Consider the following 17,168-nt stretch of genomic DNA (forward strand, 5'->3'; position numbering starts at 1 on the left):
TCAGGAGAACATTGTGCAGGGAAGATCTAGTGGAGGAGTCTTGAAAGGGAGAATGGAGTCCATAGTTCCAACAAGATCAGGATGAAAGTGTCCATCAGGTTTGCTGTTGGTGTATCCTCAAATGATTAGTTTCAGGGAAGCCCAATGGGTTGGGAAAAGAATAAAGGTGCAGCTTGAATATGGGAATGGAAAGAGAAGGATGGGGTAAGTTTTTTTAAAGGAGAGACTAGGGATAGAATAGGATAAGAACAAAAAATACTCAAGATGCACTATCCTGAAGCTAGGGTCCTCTGGGAGTAGTGAAGGATTTCTTAGGATAAGAACATGGATAGTTTTTTTTTTCTTTTTTAAAAAGATTTTATTTATTTATTTGATAGAGAGAGAGAGAAACTATGAGCAGTGCAGAGAGGCAGAGGGACAGGGAGAAGCAGACTCCCCACTGAGCAGGGAGCTGGACATGGGGCTTGATCTCAGGACCCTGAGATCATGGCCTGAGCTGAAGGCAGACACTTAACTGACTGAGCCACCCAGGTGCCCTGAAAACATGGATAGTGTCAAGAGAATCAATCTCTAGGTCATATACATTATTTTATTGTATTTTATTTTATTTTATTTTATTTTATTTTATTTTATTTTATTTTATTTTATTTATTTATTTTTGAGAGAGAGAGAGGATCTTAAGCAGGTTCCATGCCCAGCACAGAGCCCAACAACTCAGGGTTTGATTTCATGACCCTGAGATCATGACCTCAGCCGAAATCAAGAGTCGATCTTAATTGACTGAGCCACCCAGGTGCCCCCATTCTTCCTTTATATTGCTTTGCCTAAGAAAGCTCTAAATTCAAGGTGTCCATGGGACGCCTGGCTGGCTTAGTCAGTAGAGCATGCAACTCTTGATCTCTGGGTTGTGGTTTTGAGCCCCACGTTGGGTGTAGAGATTACTTAAAAAAAAAAAAAAAACTTAAAAAAATTAAAGTCAAGGTGTCCCATTTCACAATGGCCCTTCTCTCATCTTACAAAAGCAAGCCATACGTCTCAGCTACCTCCGGTCTAACTATGGTTGATTACCCCTGGAAAATTTCAAGTGACTTCAAAAGGACAATTTGATATACCAAATTAATGAGGAAGTGAATAACAACTCCTGGATATGTCTCTCTCTCTCTTCTTTTCCCAAAAAGCCTCTGTCCCTTTCATTAAGAGATATATTTCAACTCTGAAAAATTGTAACATAAAAATATGCTAATCACTAATAGTTAAAGCATTTAAAAAAGTTGTAATATATTTATGTTGTTTTGATAAGTTGTATACTACTACTAATTATGCTTAGTCAATCATAATAATTTTTCAAATGGCCACAGAAAAAATTTGAATATTTTAATTTATATACATATCTTTGGGGGCACCTGGGTGGCTCAGTCAGTTAAGCGTCTGCCTTCAGCTCAGGTCATGATCCCAGGGTCCTGGGATTGAGCCCGCATCGGGCTACCTGCTCAGTGGGAAGCCTGCTTCTCCCTCTCCCACTTGGATTCCCTTTCTCACTGTCTCTCGCACTGTCAAATAAATAAATAAATAAAATATTTTAAAAAAACAGATTTCAACATATTTTTCAACATATTTTTGTTGAAGAAAATGATGATGAAGTGAACAATAAAACTTTCAAGGTTAAAACTATTGCATTATTATAAATTATTGTGGGGAAAGTAAAACTGACATACAAGTTCAAGGAGAAAATGCAATTATATAAAATTACTGATTTTTAAGGAATTGTTCATGTATTTTTAAATAGATGATAGTAGGCATCAAATCAATATCTCATTTAAAAAATCGTATTTAGATGCTACATATATATTTTTTAATTTTTTATTTAAATACAATTGCAGGGGCACCTGGCTCAGTCAGTTAAGCATCCACCTTCAGCTCAGGTCATGATCCCATGGTCCTGGGATCCAGCCCGCATCGGGTTCTCTCCTCGGCATGCTTCTCCCTCTCCCTCTGCCTGCAGCTCTTCCTGCTTGTACTCTCTCTCTCTGTCAAATAAATTAATAAAATCTTTAAAAAATAAAAAATAATTTCAATTTCGTTAACATATACTGCATTATTAGTTTCAGGGATAGATTTTAGTGCTATATATATAGTTTCAAGAAGTACCTGAAGGGTTTTATTTTATTATTTTTTAAAGATTTATTTATTTATTTTAGAGAGAGAGCCAGCAGGAGCTGGAGGGGCAGAGGGAGAGTGGGACAGAATCTTAAGCAGACTTCGTGCTGAGCCGCAAGCCTGACACAGCCGGGGGGGTGGGGGTGGGGTGGGGGTGGGGGGTGGGGGTGGGTCGTGATCTTAACGTCTTAAGATTACGACCTGAGCTGAAACCAAGAATTGGATGCTTAACCGACTGCGCCACCCAGGTGCCCCAGTTTTTATTTTAAAATGCTAATATTTACAATAGAATGTATTGTCAAAATTTCTCCCTTTCAATTATTTATAAGGGAAAATTTCAGATGCCAATCTAAAAATGTGTGAATGGATTACATAATTTTTCAAAAAGTTTTTTGGCGGGGAGAAGAATGTAAACAAAAAACTTTGAAATGTCTGTCTAAAGGAAATCAGAGGAAATATCCCTTCTGGTACAGGGATAAATTTAATCCCTAGAGGAAATGTTGCCTTATCCTCTAAGATGCAAGGCATAGTATTGTATTGGACCAGGTCAGCTTTTTGCCTTTTTCCAGGGATATTTGGGAGGGAAAAATAAAGTGAATGATAGGTTTTGCCAGAGGTTGGGAATTGAGTGGTACTGTCTTTAAGATAGAAACCAAGGTAAGAAAGTCTTGAATTCATTGCCATCTTTGGGATTCAGGCTAAGAAAGGAGCATGTGATACTTAGAGGAAACACAGACCAGAAAGCAGTGGAAATGTTCCAGGAGATGGGGAGGATCCAAAATGTATTCTAAATCCACAGGAATTAGGGAATAAAACAGTGGAAGGATTCTTTACGGTGGTTAGAGGCAGATGTTTCTGAGTTTGATTTTTAGAAGTAGAATGTTTCGAGTCTTGACATGGTTTTGTGTGTAGTGAAACCTGTTTTTAGTGGTACTGACTGAAGAGAGCAGAGATGAAGATCATGAGTGCTGGGACTCTGTTGGCAGACTGGACCCAGTCCCTGACCTCTTCAGCAACCAAAATGAGCACTGTGTGAGATCTATTTCTATAGAATTTTGGCTTATCTGGAGCTCCTTGGGAATGGATAATTGAATCATCTGGGATAGTTGGATTTTCTAGATAGTTTAGAATTAATCCTTTTAGGCATCTAAAATTGCTCATTCGAGGGACTGCTGGGTGGCTTAAAAATCTTTTTTTTAAAAAAAGATTTTATTTATTTATTAGGGGGGGGGAAGCGCACAAACAGAGGGGAGTGGCATAGGGAGAGGGACAAGCAAGCTCCCCGCAGAGCAGGGAACTCAATGCGGGGCTCGATCTCAGGACCCTGGGATCATGACCTGAGCCAAAGGCAGACATTTAACCAACTGAGCCATCCAAGCACCCCTGTATGGTTTCTTGATGTCAGGATTATTGCCAAGAACATCAGTGGTTCAAGTGAAATGACTTCAGGGACTCTGGGGTGGTTAGTGCTTTTTGTACTTTACAAATAACCCCAGAATGTTTTGCTTTTTGTATTCTTACAGCTTACTTTCCTAGTTTCCCTGCTTCTTCCCTCATTTTTAGGGTGTCCGTTAGCTCCTCTGTCATCCAAGTACCTTCCCAGAAGAGTGCTAATATTCTGCTTCTAATTTGCTTTTACTATGGAAACAAGACTACTTTGTTAGAACTGTGCATACATTTAGCGTAATCTGGGTCTACCATAGGGCAGAGGGGACTTTGAAAGAATAAAAGAGGTAAGTTTTTAGTTCTTGGATTTTGTGATACATTATTTTGGCTTCTTAGTGCCCTCTTTGCCCCCTGTTCATGCCTTCCACGATTCCTTCTTGTCTGTTTTTGGAAATCAAAGTCAATTCTAGATAGGAAGTATCTTGAAGCCACTATTCAAAACCAAATTGTCTAGTAAAAATATGAAGCTATTTAGTGGGAAAAATAAACTGCAATAGTTTGAAGAAAGAAGCAATTATAAAAAAGCTTAGAGCGTTAAACACTGATGACCAGAAGCAGCACCGTAAGCTGCTATAAGCTGCTGTATGTGATGAGATGTTAAAGGCATCTTTTTTTAACTTAACAATTCCACTTCTACATATTTCTATGTATGTAATATGTGACTGGATTGATGTAGGTACAGGGATTTTCTACAACAGCATTTGCTTGCACTAGTAGAAAAAATTGTCGACAGCCTCAATGCCTATCAGTAGGGGAATGATTAAATAGGTTTTGTCAGGTACTTATGCAGCCATTTAAAGGAACGAAGTAGCTCTGTACATACAAATCATAGTGGTGAAGAATGATCTACACTGCCCAGGTTCAAATCGCCGCTCCATCACTTCCTAGTTTGTGGCATTTTGGATTTGTTCCTCCACGATCTGGTGTCATAGAGATCCCTACTTCATAGGATTGTTGTGAGGACTAAATGAATTCCGCCATGTAGAACACTTTAAACACTGCCTGGCACAATTAGCATTAGGTATTATTATCATTACCTGTATGGAAGGACACCTGCGATATATTGTTTGGTGGAAAGATAAAGTTACATAATAGTATGTGTAGTAGGATTCCATTTTTGTTAAAACAAACAAAAATCTGGGCATACACACATATCCATGATTTGCACATGTGTGGACTCTGAAGTTTATACATAAGACGAACTTATGAGATGCTAACTAGTCTTGTCTGGAAGTTAATATTGCCTAACAAACTTTTTTTTTTAATTGATATTCTCTTTTCTTTCTCTTTCTTTCTTTCTTTCTTTCTTTCTTTCTTTCTTTCTTTCTTTCTTTCTTTTTTTGTGGTGGCTTTAGAAGGATCTATTTGAGGCTATGGGAAGTCAAAATTTCCTCAAAACAATCCTTGGTGCAGCTGCTTTATATATCCATAGTCGGGAAATATTGGAGGCACCAAATTGTTAATAGGATTATTTCCAGGGAGTAAGATGAGGGGATGGTGGGCAGGGAGGTGGAGGACAATCTTTACTTTTATACACTTCGGTATCGTAGTCTTTGCAAATAGTTTGTTATGCACTGACTTTGTGTCAACGTCAAACCAAAGAGGCAAAATGTCCTCAGAAAAGGAATTGGTGAATTTACTGTGGTATGAGGTAATTAATAAAAAGAGCGGTGGTGTAGACCTTTTTGAATTAACAAGGAAGAATGTTTATGGGGGAAAATCAGTGATACAGAACTTCATTGTAAGTACGAGCCTCTCTCCATTCTAGTTGCTTTTGGGGGTGTATACATATGTGCCGAGACAAGGCCTCAGAGAATGCACACTCAACTGTACCTGTTAATCACATTTTTCTCTGGGGAATGGGATGGTAGGAGTGGAAGACTTTTCACTTTTAATTTTATCCTCAATCATTTGAAAATTTCCCAAAGATCATGTATAATTTCCATATTAAAGCAATAAAGGAAATATATGTCTTTAATGTCGTGTAAGTACCTTGTACTTGCCTAAGTTATATCTGGAATGACATAAATTCATTTTTCAAGGCATTAACTAGGGCTTTATGGATTTCTTTTAGGGATAAATGCAATTTCAATCCATTTAGGGTCTTGATTTCTTCCTCTTACACCAAAAAAAAAAAAAAATCTGATCTTGTACCTAATCTGTTGTTGACAGTGCCATCACTTAAAGTACAGAATTATGCAACCCCTTAATTTGAATTCCATTTTGCAAGTGTTTTTCACGTACACGACCTCATGGATAAACTTAAGCCGTAAAGTTCAAATCGGTATATTGAAAATAAATCACTCGGGAAAAAAAAAAGAAAATAAATCACTCGGGTTACCAAAAAGAATGTAGGTATTAGAATAAAAACTAAAAAAAAAGAAGCTCATATAAGCATATATACTTGAATTTGAACTTTAAATATCTTGGTTCATTTAACTTTTCGAAGAACTTCGTGGCTTTCCTTCACTCGGCAATCCTAGTTTCTGAGAGCATCATAAAACTATACTTGATCACGGCCTTTAAGTGAGAAAAGGAGCCCAGGGAGCCGCCGGGTCGGGGCGTTTAACGCGCCGGGGCCGAGAAGTTCGCGGGAGGCGCAGGGCGGGGCTTCCTCCCGCCGACTCCGAACCCGGCTCTACTTTTCCGAGTCCACGTCTCTTTGGATAGGCGTGTTTCTTCAGGTCGGGACCGGCCGACGTGACAGCCACAGACCCTTCAAGAGGGAGCTCGGGCCCCCCGCCCGGAGGATCTCCCCTGGCCGGGGCAGCGCGGGCCAGCCCGGTCAGGCCCCTCCCGGACTGCGGCGCGAGGCCCCTCGGGCCCGAGCCCGCCGCTGCCTCGCTTCTGGGCGCCCACCTCGCGGCGCCGCGCGCAGCATCCCCGGCATGGAGACCGGCTCAGACTCAGGTCAGAGGCCCGCGCGTCCGTTTCGTGTCGCGGCCGCCGCAGGCTGCTACGGCGCGGCGGGGCGGCTAGGCCGGGCCGCCCGCGCAGGCCGCCGCGTGCTGGGTCCGCGCGGGGAGCGCTCGCGGGGCGGGCGGCGGCAGGTGGGCAGGACGAGCCGCGAGCGAGCGCGGGCGGGCGCGCGAGGGGCCCGGCGGGGGGGCCGCTGGGAGGATGGCTCAGCTCTTTCTAAATATAAAACCGGCGTGAGTTGGGCGAGCGCGGCGCGGAGCCGCAGAGCCGCCGCGCCGGGCCGGGCGCACCGGGACTCGGCCGACAGACGGCGGCGGCTCCGCAGAGGCGCGAGGTGTTGGGAGCGCCCTAGTCGCGAGCTCGCGGGGGACCGCGAGAGCGACGCGTGCAGCGAGGAGGACGCAGGCGGCGGCGGCGACGGCAGCGGGCGGGCCTCGTGGGCGCAGCGCGGCCCGCGCCGAGCGACCGGAGGCGGCTCCCGGCCCCTGCCGCACCGAGAGCGGCGAGCCCCCCGCGCCGCCCGTCCGCGCCCTCCCGCTCCGGCCCCTCCCTCCCTCCCTGGCGCAACATGGCTGCGGCCGCCGCCTCCGCCTCCCAGGACGAGCTGAGTAAGTGCCACCGCCAGCCCGCGGCCGCGAGTCAGAGCCGGCGCTGCGCAGGGCCCGGGGCGGCGGCCGGGCGGGCCGGGGCGCGCTGCCGCCCGCCGGGAGCCGGGAGCCGGGCTGGCTGGGTGGGTGGGCGGGCGGCGGCCGCGGCGTGCGGGGGGCTGGGGCGCTCGGGCCTGGCGGGCGGGCGGGGCGCCGGCCGCCGCCGCCTGCGCTTGTAGGCCTCAGGTTTGCACCGTCACGTTGCGAAATTGAAACCGGAGCCCCGGGCGGAGCCACCTCTGCCCGCGATCCGCCCCGGTCCGGGGGTGGGGGCAGCCCAGCCCCCTGCTCGCGGTTCTCGGGCTGGCGGACGGGCCGGGGGCCCCCAGGGTGGCAGGCTGTGTCGGCCCGTCCCGTCTGACCCCGCCGTGGCCCCGGGTCCCAACTGTGTGGGGGAGTTCTAGAAATGGAGCTTTGGGGGCGGGGGAGAAGGTGCTCGTCTGTGACACCCTAGAAATCAGCGGAAAGGTCAAGAATAGGCGGTGACCCTCAGGTGGAGCAGGAAGGACGGGAGGGCAGAGAGAGCGTCGCGGTGTTACACGCAGGACGGACCGCGGGCTGACAGCGCTTCAGAAAGGAGAGCCAGCGCACACTCGACCGTAATCGTTGCCGTTTTTCAGGGGACGCCGATCCCGGTTTGGGGAGAGCGGTGGTCACCCTGAATCCCAGGCCGCCCCACCCGCCGCCCGGGTTCACCTCGATGCTTTGTGGGAAGTGTAGTTCTAGGGCGCCGCAGGCCCACGCTGGGGTCATAAAAATTGAATTTTCCTGGGACACGTAAGAGGATTTCTGATTGCGTTTGGGGTGGTTAGACGAAGTGCTTAGGTTGAGCTTTTGTTTGTTTCTTCAGTGCTGCCCTTCGGTTTATGACAAAAGCAAAAAAGGTGTTATTTAGGGATGATGTGAGTTTTAAGGGGAATGAAGCATGGGTGAGGTGTCGCAAGCCTTGTGAAGTTTTTGTTGTTATAGTCCCTTCTGAATTTCCATACGAAAGTAGTTATAAACATAGTAATTTCTGTTTCTTTGGTGTTTGGCAGTTTAAAGCTACTTTTATATACGTGATCTCACTCTTGCCCTCTTAACAACCTTGTAAGGCGGGTAGGTAGGAATTATCCTTGTTTTAAAGAGGAGGCAGGTTTAGAGAGATTAAGTTCCTTGCTGCTTTGACAAAACTGGTGTAGCAGGAGTAATGTTTGTTCATTTGAAGCTGAAATAAACAGTTGGTGTGACCCTGGGCAGAATAGAGTGTCCGAGTGGACAAGGTCTCAAGGTGTTTTCGGAGGTAGACATGGTCTGAGGGCCACAGAGTTGATCAGGTCCAAGCTGGAGCACCCCTACCAGGCCTTCTGGGGAGATAAGTTTCCTGATTTTTTTTTCCTTCCATTTTTTTGTTATTGTGGTAACATACACATAACATAAAATTTACCATCATAACCATTTTAAAGTGTGTATCAGTGGTGTTGAGTACATATTATTGAGCAAGCATCACCACCATCCATTTCCAGAACTCTTCATCTTGCAGAACTGAAACTCTACACCCATTAAACCCGAACTCCATATCCTACCCCACCCCCCCTCCAGCACCTGGCAACCACCATCCTACTGTCTCTATGATTTTGAGTGCCCTAGGTATCTCGTGCAAGTGGAGTCATACATTATTTGTCTTTCTGTGACTGCCTTATTTCACTTGGCCTAATGTCTTCAAAGTTCATCCCTGTTGTGGCATGGGACTGTATTTTCTTTGTTTTTAAGGCTGAATGATATTCCATCGTGTGTATATATTACATTTTCTCATCCATTCATCTGTTGGTGGACACTTGGGCTGCTTGCACATCTTACCTGTTGTAATGCTGCTGTGAACACAGGTGTACAAATATCTCTTTGAGACTCTGCTTCCAATTCTTTTGGGTATAGATGCAGAAGTGGGATTGTTTGGTCATATGGTAATTCTATTTTTAATTTTTTGAGGGACCACCGTACTGTTTTCCACAGTGGCTGTACCGTTTTATGTTCCTACCAACAGTACACAAGGGTTCCAGTTTTTCCACATTACCACCAACATTTGTTCTTTTCTGTATTTTCGAAAGTAGCCATTGAAATGGGTTTGAGGTGGTCTGTTTAAATTGTTATACCTCATGGTATCTGAGTTCCACTCAGATAGTTTAGTACCACTAAACACTTCAAAATCTGAATTACCATTTGGAATGGGGGAAAAAAAACTAGAGGAAAATTGGATATCATTCTTTTTTTTTTTTTTTAAATAAGATTTTATTTACTTACTTGAGAGTGCGGGGCACACGACCCAGGGGAGGGGTAAGAGGTAGAGGGAGAAGCAGACTCCCTGCTGAGCAGGGTGCTTGATGTGGGGCTCCGTCCCAGGACCCCGGGATCACGACCTGAGCCTAAGGCAGACGCTTAACCGACTGAGCCACCCTGGCGCCCCAAGTTGGGTGTCACTCTAAAGTGGCTGATATGTGGACACGCAGTGTGCTCCTGTACATCAGGTGCCTGGTAAGGGGCTGGTAGTCCTTCTGCTAGTGCTTCTGGAACTTACAGCTTTAGTCGCTACTGAAAAAGTTGGGAACAAGTAATTCCAGTGCTTGCTTTTCCATTGTTTTGTTTGGTCAGGTCATCAATCACGGACCACAAATATCTGATGACGTGGTTTCTGTGTTCCTTCAGAAGAGATTCAGTGCTTGGCAGCTGGTACTTGGAATAATTTAACTTGAAATCACATACATAAGTACTGGCTAAGAAGTTTCAAATAAGCCATGTTTAGTTTTAGAATGGTTATAATAAAAGGAGAGATGGTTGCTAAAATGATGCTTTATACAATTTTTTAAAAAGCCAAGGATCTGAATATTTGCTCACTATTATTTTTGACTAGTAGTGATAATAAAAAGCAAACTTTTTAATGCCAGCATTGTTTTTTTCCTAATATTTTATTGTAAAAGTCTTCAAAAATACAGAAAAGTTGAAAGTGAGTATTCATATACCCAGTACTTAGATTCTGCATTTGCTGTTTTACCACCTTCATCATGTATCTGTTCATCTTTCAATCCACCTTTTACAATTGTAATTATTTTATTTTTTAGTTAAAAAACTGTGGTAAAATACACTAATGAAACTTATCCTAATCATTTTTTAATTGTACGGTTCAGTGGCATTAGGTACTCCATCCATCCTTTTTTGATGTGTTTCAAAGTAAGTTGGAAACCTCTGTAAACGTACCCCTCAGTATTTCAGGACTAGCTTTAAGTGTTTTGCATATATTCTTTTATTTGTCACAGTAATGCTAAGAGGTAGGTAAAATTATTATTGCTGTTTTACGGAATGGAAAACAGACTTTTTAGGTTCCCATGGTCCTGCGGCAAGTGAGTGGTGGCGTCGGATGCCCCGTGTCTCAGACTCCGGCGTGTGCTCAGCCAGGCTTCAGGCTGTATTACGTCTGTCTGCCGTAGTCAGTGTTCATGCCCATGGAAAGATCTAGTCAGATGGGCTGCTAAATTCTTAGCTAGATGTTACTTTAGTCCAACTGTTTGACTGCTGTTTAACATGCCGTGGGGTGCAAAAGAAACACCACCCTCCACCAATGGAATTAGAATACCGCTGAGAGGAAAGAGAACACATACATGTAAACAAATATGTAAGGTCCAAAGTGTATGATTATGTAATATAGGTAATGCTAAAATCGTATTATCTGTGGTTCCCACGTCTGCTATTTAGAGATGAATAGCTGGTACACTGGGTTTCTATAGATTTCAGATCAGCATTTTTTTTTTTTAAGATTTTATTTATTTATTTGACAGAGAGAGACAGCCAGCGAGAGAGGGAACACAAGCAGGGGGAGTGGGAGAGGAAGAAGCAGGCTCCCAGCAGAGGAGCCTGATGTGGGGCTCGATCCAATAACGCCGGGATCACGCCCTGAGCCGAAGGCAGACGCCTAACCGCTGTGCCACCCAGGCGCCCCTCAGATCAGCATTTTTTATCTTTGTGTTTGAGGTAATACACATGCCATAAATTTACATGAAATCTATGGTTGCTTTCAGTTGTGTTTGGCACCGCACTTTGTGGGAGCTCCCGAGAAGCAGAACTGTTAGGTTTCTCTTTTATTTCATTTTTATCGATTGACTGGTTGATTAGTATCATTGACATGTTGCCAAAAGGTAAGCAGGACAGTCTTGGGCTGGGATTTCTTAGCATTTGTTATCCTTTCACAAATCTCATATAATTGTCACTTTGAATCAGGTGATTGTAAAGTTAATGTTTATTGAAAGCTTACCATGTGTTCTAGTCACTTTGTACGTGTTGACTGACCGAATCCTTACAACAGCCCTGTGAGTTTGGTGCTATTACTGTCTCAGTGGTGGAACTGCCTTCATGTTACAGAGTTAGGGCTTGAATTCAGATTCCGTGATTCCAAAGTTGATGTTAATTCTGACTGTTGTATTACTCTCTCTGAAAGGGAACATATACAGTTTATAACAGAGGAACATGTGTCCCCCCACCCCCCGCCCGGTCTTCACTAGCCTCCAGAAGAAATCTGCTGTCATGTATAAATTGTGGCAGTATCCTGAGGTTCATTGCATAGAAATATTAGAATTTTGGTGAGATGCCATGATAGAGAACAGTTAGTTCTGACTGTTAAAGATAATTCTGAAATCCAGTTTGTAAATTACTTAAGATCATAGTGCTGTAACTGTTTGGAATGGAATGAAATTCAGTGCAGGGCATGTGGGCTAGTTTTTCTTCTAATATTATCCTCTGCCAGTTCATGGAAAAGTTGACATTGTGGTTGTGTTTCGGCAGTGGACAGAGAGATTTCTGACAGAGGGAAGGAAGCATTTGAGACTTTTCACCTGGTCAGCTGTTCAGTGGTTTCGTATTCTGGGCTTTATAATTATAAGGCATCCTGAGAATCTGATCTTCATTGGGATAAAGACAACTCAGGAAGGAGTACGGCCTGTAATCTTAAAGCACATTGACACTGGTCAGTTTGACCATTTGACATAACCATGGGGAACTTGACTTGCGAAAGTTGGCCAGATAATCAACACGTCAAATACCTTCTGAGAGAGGCTCTGCCAGTGCCTGGAAGCCTCGTGGCTCTTTTAGAGGGTGAGACGTGGGAAGCTGTCTGTGTAGCTGTGTGGGTGAACGTGATTCTGTGGCCTACTGAAATAGCCCCGGAGACAGCCATCCGTGCAGCTGAGCTGATCTTTGTAGAAAGGCTAAATCAAGCCTGTATCGTTCAAATTTTGGTTACTTAGTCAAAGAGGAATGTTAAAATGGGAAATTATGATATTTCTGTTTCTTATCAACCTCTATTCTAATTCTTCGTTTTCACCCCATTCTGTTTTGAATTATGCTTTCAATAAACTGTAATATTAAAGGCCAATGTCAGTGAAAGTAGTTGGCACTGGGGCATTTGACCTTGTTCAGAAGATAGATGTTAAAATTATCGGCACTGCCAGCGTGCTCTGATGGTCTAATCCAAGTTTCTGGTCTCTGGTTTCAGGCCTGGCCAGTCTCTGCCTTGATGCTTGCCGTTTTAGATGGCTTATTTTCCCCACACATTTTCCAGTTAAGTAAGCACACTTTAAAAATTGAGTGACTAACTTTTGGTCCTATCCTCATAGGGCTTATAATTCATTGTAGACATAGGTTTATATATAAATATAAATAACTGATACAAAGTGTAAAATGAAAAATGCCTACCACTGTTCTTTGGAAATTTCGAGTGAGAATAGCTTGAGCTAAGACAGGGAGGTTGGAAGATACTTTCAGAGAAAGTTTGAGTCTGATATGCTAGTATGGGGGTGCAATGGCTACATGAAGTATTGGGAAAGGAGATAAAATTTGGAGTTTGATGCTTGACCCTTTCTGTCTTTTATGCTCTTTTTATGATTTGGGATCTTTGGCGAATTATTTTACCTTTCCTAGGTCTCAGTTTCTTTCTCATTAAATTGGGATAATAAGAAATACTTATAGTGTTGTTATGATTAATGTATATGAAAATGCACTATATAAACAGTTAAGCTCCATGTAAATTAGTAGTATTATTTAGGTGGGAAGGCAGTAGGAGACGAAGCTGGGAAGATAGGTTGGGACCGGCTTGTATGGGAATGCCAACACAACTAGTTTGGACTTTGTTCTGTAGACAGTAGAGGACCATCAAAGGCTTTTAAGCCGGAGTGTAACATGAATAGGTCTGTTTTATAAGGATAACAGGTGGCAGTGGTGTAACATTGATTGCGTGGATCCAGAGACCAAGAGGAGCAAGACTAATTAGGAGGGTGTCACAGTGGCCAAGTGAAAAAAACCTAGGGTCTGAAGTGGGACAGTGGAAGTGGATTTGGCAAGGAGGTAATATAACCTAGAATCCCTAAAATAGGCAGAAATGATCGGCCAAGTAGATGAGTGGTGTTCAAGAGAGGGAGGAGTTAGAGATGATTCCAAGAATCTACCTGAGATATTAGCGGGGGTGGGGGGGAGGTGGTGGAGAGTAAAGTCTCTAGGCAGATTTAGGGAGGTGAAAGTGGAGAAGACAGAGAACGGGTTTATGTTCAATAAAGAAATAATTTGTTGAGTGAATGAGTTGAATTATTGAGGCGCTCATGTTGCATTGTTCAGGGAGACCGGAATAGTAGCTGAAATGTCATGTGGAGTCAGAGATGATTTTGAATCCTGGCTCTGCTGCCTTTTGATTAATGTCTTTGAACAAGGGACCTAACTTCTGGGCTTTGGTTTTGTCATCTGTTAAATGGGATAATAACCAAACCTATTTCACAGAATTGTTATAAGAGTGGGAAGAGGTAACGCATGTTACGAACTTGGCATAGTGCTAGGCGTGTGGCTTCATTGGGTGTGGGAACTTGTTCTGAAGCTTGGGAGAGCGTGGGGGTGATGGTGGAGTCAGGGGAATGGGCGGATTGTCCGGAGGACAGATGTCTGGGGGCTGTGCCTATGTAGGGGTGAGAAGAAGACCAAGAAGAACCAGAGAAAGGGATCAGGAGTGCTGAGAGAGGGCAGAGGTTCCCAGGGTTAACCATTTACATTCTCAGTCGTAATGTGCGATAACATGTGTACCCACCTACTAATATGCTTCTTATAAAACTGCTGTATAATTACACTTCCTTCAAATTTTAATGTAAGACTTTATATGTTTATGGTTTTTATGTATATGTACACATATACATATATGATCAAATCTATGTTGTATTGGTATTCCAGTGTTTTAGTCTTCAGTGAATAATTTTAAAGTATTAGCCTGTTACTTCTATACAGTAACTTTTATTTGTGGACATACTCCTTACTCTTTCTCCAGTTTGGTAATCACTATAATTTTTTTCCTCCTCATTCTGAATTTGCAAAGCAGGACATCAAATTAGATCTTAGCATAGAAATAAAAAGTGCTTTTTTAAAAAAAAAATTTCTTAATGGTAGCTATGAATATAAATCTTTTAATTGTTTTTTTTTCCTGGTGTTCTAAATAATAGATTCTTTATACAATTGCATATGTACGAGTGGATGAACCTACCATTGGTGATCCAGAGGATTTTTGTCAAGACTGGATAAACCATGTATCACATTGATTGTAGAGGTTAGTAGCTCCTTAGTTCCTTAGGATGTGTGCATTTTTTTGTAGTAGCATTTAAAAATGCATAGGTTATCAAGTAGCAAGCAATTTCCTGCCAAGATCTTCATGGGTTTTTCTCCTTTTCTAGCTATCCTGAGAGAGTTAGTGAGGTTCATGTTAGTTTATATATTCCTGAAGCCTCTATTCTGTCACCGCAGAAACATAAATTTAAAAAATTGGCAAGAGAGAGAAAAAGAAAAAGCTTGAAGACATTACTTAGCAGTGTGCACAAGGGAAAGACAATGAGTGTTAGTTTACAAGTAGTCTTGTCTGCCACAATAAAAACTGAGTTTACATGCTCCAGGAATGTTTTATCTGGAGTTAACTGTTTTATCTGTTAAAAAAAAAAGGGGGGGCGCACTGAAAGAGGCATCATCATAGTCATTGGATATTCCTAATTCTGCCTTTTTGGCATGTACTGTGATGGAAAAGCCACTAAATTCTTCTTCATTCTGGGGCTGAACAAGACTGGTGTCAGTGTCATTCTTGGATGATATTGGATGGTCCTTTGATTGAAATCTTGTCAGTTAAGATTGTAATTCTCTGATACCATGAGCTCAATATCCAGTGAGTACCTTGGATTTTGTGGCTTCAATCCAAAGGTGTATCTTATTGCTTTCTTCTAATTTAACTATTGCATTCCCTTTCCCCCAGTGCATTGTTTTTCAATATGTATATTGCTGATGATAGTGTATGATTCCTTAATTCAGTTAGGTGGAATTTTGAAGGATAGAATGAATGGAATATTTTATAAATCAAAGTTCAACTTTAGCATAAACTTTGGTTCATTTTCTCTATCTCACATATCTTCATTCCATTATAGAGAAATGGAAAACTGGGAGGTTGGAGGAATTGTTTAGAAGAGAAATGAGGACATTGTTTCTTTGCTCCTAGATTCTTTCTCAGTGCTTTTGGGCCTGTGACAGATGTGTTAATGAAATTATGATATACCGAAGGCAAGCAGGTCAAACCATAAATGCTGGAATTTAAGTAGTGACTTAAAGAAAGAACTTTCTAGAGTTTACACATCCAACTGAGCATTGTTCTAAGTAATTAGCTGCTTTGGGTGGATCTTAACTATCACATGTTTGACTTTTATACAGTCTGAACTCTTGCATAGTATATATTGTCTCCTCTAAGCTGGATTTCATAAGCTGAACTAATCTTCCCGTTCATCAGTTTACTAACATTGATTTCTAACTGGGCACCTGCCAGCTGCTGTCTCTGGGGGAAAGGGCTTCCTGGGGAGGTGGGAGTGTTTGTGGAGCTCACCGCATCTGAAGCGTGGCACTTATTCATTAAATCTAGGGTACGGATGAGGGCTTCTGTCCCATCACTTGGCTCAACCCTGCCAAGCTAACCATATGACTTCTTCCTTCCCACCCTGTGTGTGTGTGTGTGTGTGTGTGTGTGTTTGTGTAGGGGGGCAGCGGGGTGTGTATGTGAGCAGGAGGAGGTAGCCTTGTTTAGGGCTATGCTGGGTTGGGAGGGGTCTCAAAGTAGTCTGACATCATATCCAGGTGGCTAGGACTTCGGAGCGGCAGGAGAAGAAAGACTCCTGTCCCCTTCTCTGCTCAGAGTCAAGAGTGCATCCTGGTGCAGGGGTTTCCATATCGGAGTATCTACCTGGGTCCTGGGGGTGAGATGGTGGGCTAGAGGACGGGAAGTTGGTCTGATTGCCTTAGTTCTGGGAGTGAGGGGCACCAGCAGGGACTGTGTCAGCAGGAACCTCCTGCTCCGAGCCGCATTGCTTGCAGAGGTTCTTCTCTCACTCCCCTTTGGGCAGCCCTGGCTGGAAGGAGGCAACTCCTGCAGGACCCTCTCTCCATCTCGGACTTATACTGATCATTACTACTGGACTTCCTGACATTCTCCTCTTAGGCATGTTTGCATTTAATACGTGTTTTTAAAGGTAGGGGATGGGGCAGACATCTCTTTAAAAACCTAGCAGTAGAGGTCAAAATTGAAAGTATTAATTCCTGAAGAAGTATCTTGCTGGCCTCATTTGGATTTTGTCACTTAAGTATTAGTGTGACATTTAGTGAATCAAAATGGCATATAGAAATCAATAGATGATGCGGACTTTACTTTAACCTTAGTTAGTATCTGGTTAGATCTATAATTCACAGGATTGATCTACCAGAAAAGACAGTATTACAAATAAAATCTAGATGGCAGCTAGGCCTTCCTTACTCTTTGTAGTTTTAGCCTCACACTCCTAATTGCAGAGACTGTCAAAGTCCCAAGGTGGTTATCTCTCTGTCACCCCTCCACCCCCCATCACATCCTGTTTTTGTGAATTTCCCATAATTTACTTTACTTATGCTTTTCTTAGCTGTTAGGTTCCCATTTCTGAAAAT

The 17,168-nt window shown here is 43.2% G+C and overlaps 1 protein-coding gene across 7 annotated transcripts in view; it reads left to right on the forward strand.

Moving 5' to 3' along the window:
- Positions 1–6,249: 6,249 nt before the first annotated feature.
- ECPAS (Ecm29 proteasome adaptor and scaffold) overlaps positions 6,250–17,168 on the forward strand; it is a 97,628-nt gene continuing 86,709 nt past the window's right edge. For 2 of the 7 annotated variants that reach the window (XM_045814842.2, XM_087869484.1), the window contains exon 1: positions 6,250–6,513. In XM_045814842.2, the coding sequence (XP_045670798.2) occupies positions 6,492–6,513 (22 nt within the window). In that variant the 5' untranslated portion in view covers positions 6,250–6,491. Of the gene's footprint in view, positions 6,514–6,756; positions 7,131–14,668; positions 14,773–17,168 lie in introns of those variants that run through there. The other 5 variants (XM_045814844.2, XM_087869483.1, XM_045814840.2 and 2 more) reach the window with 4 other exon arrangements.

Source organism: Ursus americanus, chromosome 18, assembly GCF_024610735.1.
Source record: "Ursus americanus isolate L20-20 chromosome 18, mUrsAme1.1.p, whole genome shotgun sequence".
Lineage (NCBI taxonomy): Eukaryota > Metazoa > Chordata > Mammalia > Carnivora > Ursidae > Ursus > Ursus americanus.